Source organism: Spermophilus citellus (assembly GCF_964194105.1).
Source record: "Spermophilus citellus genome assembly, chromosome: 18".
In the NCBI taxonomy this organism is placed as follows: domain Eukaryota; kingdom Metazoa; phylum Chordata; class Mammalia; order Rodentia; family Sciuridae; genus Spermophilus; species Spermophilus citellus.
Genome location: NC_138200.1, coordinates 52600870 through 52605469, shown reverse-complemented (window position 1 = coordinate 52605469; position 4600 = coordinate 52600870). Strand labels below are relative to the sequence as shown.

Here is a 4600-nt window from a genome sequence, read left to right as displayed (position 1 = left end):
TCCCTCCCAGCTCCAAAAGGGTAGATGAGTGTGGGGTAGATGGAAAATGTACAAGAGTTCAGAATCTGGGGGCTGAGGAGTGCAGCTTAGTAGTAATATAAGGCCCTGGATTCAATCCCAAGCACCAAAAAAATGTGCTGAAGTGACAGCTATTAATCAGATCATTTCACTGAACACATTTTTGTGTGTGATGTTGTGGGGAAAACCCAGGGTGTTACACATTAGGCAAGGGCTCTACCGCACACTTTCAGCCCAATTTTTAGTATAACCAAAGCCTGGGAGAGTTGGCAGCAGCAAGAGACTGAGCCCTGTGAGTCATGAAAGCATCCCAGAGGATGGTGCCTACAGGTCAGAGAGCTGAGAAGGGTAATATGAACCACTTTAAAAGCACTGTGCAGTTGCTGAAGGATTTTTAACAGAGAAACAATTCCAAGCTAGAAAAGACCCCTGTCGTACAGGCTAGAGTATAGCCTGAGGGAGGAGAGAGAGGTTTGTGGGGTAATTAGAGAGGATGCTAGCTAGCTGAGTCTAGTGATTAAAGATGTATAATAAAAAGTGGGGGGTGAAATAACAAGGCTTGGCCATGGGTGGAGCCCAGTATGACTCCACGCAACTAAATGGATAGCCACAGTGACCTACCATTTTTTTTTTTTTTTTTTTTTTTGGAGCTGCAATCCATGCTAGGCAAGCTCTCTACCACAGAGCTACAACCACAACCCACACTGACCCTCTTGAGAGAGATGGGAGGACCAGCATCACTATAGCTGAGGATTAAGACTTCATGTTTGAGGCTTCCAGGAGGCAAAGACAGCAAAAGAGGCAGAAACTGGGAGAAGAAAGTTGACAAAAGACAAAAGTTAGGGGGGTCTGATCTATTAACTGAGACCTGGCCCTGGCTTTGACAGTTTTAGGGCACTGGCACCTGAAGCTAGTGTAGAGTTAGAGTAAGATTGCTGGGGGTATCAGATTGGAAGAGGGTGGAGGAGTTGAACAATGACCAAAGGGGGGGGCTGGGGATGTGGCTCAAGCGGCCCGGGTTCGATCCTCAGCACCACATACCAACAAAGATGTTGTGTCCGCCGAGAACTAAAAATAAATATTAAAAAATTCTCTCTCTCTCTCTCCTCTCTCACTCTCTCTTTAAAAAAAAAAAAAAAAAAAAAACAATGACCAAAGGGGAAGGGCTGCCCTCTGTTGGAATAGAGGATCCAAGGAGCAGCACCAAAGGACTGGAAAGGGACGCCCTATCCTTCCCAAGCTACCTAGGACCAGAAGTGAAGGTGAAAGTGAAAGAAAATATGCAGAAAGAGGCCAACGGCTTCTTTAGGAGGGTAGAGGCAAAAGCGAAAGCGGGAAGTGTCAGCTTCAGCCGTGGAGCTCCACAGCAGCAGAGGCTGAGGCCTTTCTACTCCTCCTTGGCCCCACTCATCTAACCGATCCATCAACTCCTGATCCCAATTCTCCCTGCCTGCTCCTAGATGCTGAAGTCCGCGCAGGAGCCCCGAGGGGGCTTCTCCTTTGAGAACTGCCAGAGGTGAATAGGGAGGCTTAGTCCCAAGAGGCCTGTGCTTCCTTGTGAGCTTTTTTTTTCCGGGAGGAGGTGGGGGTTGGGGAGCGTGAGTTGGGAGATTAGGTCCTGGTTTACCCAGGGAGATATGCAAGACCAGCACGGGCAGGAAGATGGGATGGGGCATTGGGACTGGAACCCAAACCCACGCCACTCCCCTCTATTTCCAGAAACGCATCCTTGGAACGTGTCCTTCCTGGGCTTCGGGTCCCTCATGCACGCAAGACCGGCACCACCATCGCAGGCCTTGTATTCCGAGTGAGCACAGGAGTAAGACTAAGGGGTTGTTGAGGGACAACCGGGATAGAAAACCGGTGGGCACTGAGGCACGACGTTCTTCCCCGCAGGACGGGGTCATCCTGGGCGCGGATACGAGGGCCACTAACGATTCAGTCGTGGCAGACAAGAATTGCGAGAAGATCCACTTCATTGCCCCCAAAATCTAGTGAGAATCCCTCAGCCCAGTTCCCGCATGCAAGAAAACAGCTCTTCGCTCTTCCACACTGACCCTCCCCTTCCTTTGCCCTCAGCTGCTGTGGGGCTGGAGTAGCCGCAGACGCCGAAATGACTACACGGATGGCTGCATCCAACATGGAGCTACACGCAATGTCCACTGGACGCGAGCCTCGCGTGGCCACGGTCACTCGCCTCCTACGCCAGACGCTATTCCGGTGCGGGGGCGGGACGAGGAGGTTGCAGGAAGAACTGGCTGACCGAAGGAGGGAAGGGAGAAAGGGTGGGGTTGAGAAGTGCAGGGAGGCCGGAAGAAACTGGCCCTCCAGAATCTGGGCCACAAGGGGCGCTGTCGGCCGCGGAATGCCAGGCTACACAGGTCTTGGGGGGGGGGGCGGGGTCAGATTCAATGGCGGTGTTAATAGGGGTGGGCCCTGGAGCCGGTTTGCTTGCGGCTGATCAGACCTATTGGCGAACAGGTACCGGGGACACGTGGGCGCATCGCTGATCGTGGGCGGAGTAGACTTGACCGGACCACAACTCTATGGCGTGCACCCCCACGGTTCCTACAGCCGACTGCCCTTTACGGCTCTGGGTGAGTGCTTCTGCCCCTTCCTCACGAATCTCCCACCTCTACGAGCTTGGCCTCACATTTGTCCCTGGATGGGGTGACCACAGCAGATTTCACACAGATGCCCCTTCCACCTCCAGGCTCCGGGCAGGACGCGGCCCTGGCGGTGCTGGAGGACCGGTTCCAGCCAAACATGACGGTGAGCGATCTCTGTACTCCCCTACGTGGTCCCTAGTGGGAAGTACACCCAGGGACCGACACAGAGGGAACCTGGCCCAGTATAGAAGTCGGGGAAGGATTTCTCAGAGGAGGCAAGGACTGAGGAGAGACCGAGTGAAGGTGGAGAAGTGTGGTCCTGACAGTACCAAAGTTTGGACTGCTGGGAGAATCATTAGGAGCCAAGGGAAGAGGAAAACCTGGTAGGGTCCTGTTTGAGGTCTGAAGTCTGGACTTGAGTGGGATAGAAGTGGGTAACTGTCACTTCAGAGGCGGCTAAGGCCCAGAGGGAAACACTGTGAGTCATAGGACTGGGGGTGAACATTGGGTGGGTGGACAGCCTGGAAAAGGGCTAAAAGTGCAGGCAATTCAGAAGTTTGTGCAGAGGAGGACAGTGGGTGGAGGGTTCATGGGTCTTGGAGAGAGGGAGGCAGAGGCCAAAGAATAGGAGTTTGGGGTAAAGAAAGAGAGGGGAGGTTGGGTGTGATCTGGTCTGGACTTCAAATCTAACAAAGTCCCTGGGCTGGAGCCTGAAGTAACACCAGAGGGTCCACTGAGCCTCACAAACATATCACCATAGCTGGAGGCTGCACAAGGGCTGCTGGTGGAAGCTGTTACCGCAGGGATCCTGGGTGACTTGGGCTCTGGGGGCAGCGTGGATGCATGTGTGATCACCGCATCAGGTGCCCAGCTGCTGCGGACACTGAGCTCGCCCACAGAGCCTATAAAGAGGTAGGAGCAGGGAAGGTGGGGCCACAGGGGAGGATTGGGCAGTAGCAGGGTATGGAAAAAGGGAGCTGCAAGAAGAGGACAAGCCACATGCTCAGAGGCTTTACCTCCTCCCTCCCAGGCCTGATGGCTACCGCTTTGCACCTGGAACCACAGCCATTCTGAACCAGACAGTGAAGCCATTGAACTTGGAGCTCCTAGAAGAAACTGTGCAGGCCATGGAGGTGGAGTGAAGTTGTCTGGGGTTTAGAGCTAAGAACAAGGGGGAATAAACCCAGAAAATAAAAACATCTATACAGACTAAACAGATGGCTGTGTCTTCTTGGGTGGAACAGGACAGGAAGCCAGCAGGGATCTGGCTAAGATATCCCTTTAGGAGCCACTACCTCCCACAGCTCCAGTGCCTGGCCTTATCACCCATCACCTCAGGCATCTATTTTTCCAGGACCCCAGCCCTGGCCAACATTGCAGCCTTGAGGAGAAAGCTTCCATCCTTTCTTCCTTTTAATTTTCCTTCTTAGTCCGCACCACAGAAGCTCCCCTACCACTCCTGCCTTGATTTTGCCCTCTCTTCTACTGGGGATTGAACCTAGGAACGCTGTACCACTGAGCTTCATCCCCAGCCCTTTCTTATTTTGAGACAGGGTCTCACTAAGCTGGCCTCAAACTTGTGATCTTCTTCCATCAGCCTCCTGAGTCACTGGGATTATAGATGTACACCACTGTGCCTGGTGCCCCTGGGGAACGTTGTAAAACCCGTAAGACCTCATCACAACACTACCCAGAGCCTTTCCCTGGCTCATCAGTGAAACAGGACAAAGCCCACATGTCTTAGTCAGATCCACCCTGGGCCCAATGAGGGCTATAAGTGCTGATATAGGATCAACTCCCTCCAGAGGCAAGCTCTCATCAAGTGTTCCTTAGCCTTGCACTTGAGACACCCCTTAAATGACCAGGCACACCTGAGCCACTAACACAAAGCTGGGCTTCATCCGCACATGCTGGGCTGTATATAGGGAGATCAACTCCAAGTGTTCTAGGCTGACAGGGATCATAGGACTCAT

At 53.0% G+C, this 4600-nt stretch overlaps 1 protein-coding gene across 1 annotated transcript; it reads left to right on the top strand.

Annotated features, from left to right (window-relative positions):
* Window positions 1-1168: 1168 nt before the first annotated feature.
* Window positions 1169-4038, top strand: PSMB10 (proteasome 20S subunit beta 10). Its single transcript, XM_081275006.1, has 8 exons — window positions 1169-1534; window positions 1738-1825; window positions 1915-2012; window positions 2098-2238; window positions 2500-2615; window positions 2732-2790; window positions 3388-3539; window positions 3658-4038. Exons 1-8 carry the CDS (start codon window positions 1479-1481, stop codon window positions 3767-3769), a joined length of 822 nt encoding a protein of 273 aa, XP_081131132.1. The 5' UTR covers window positions 1169-1478; the 3' UTR covers window positions 3770-4038.
* Window positions 4039-4600: the final 562 nt, after the last annotated feature.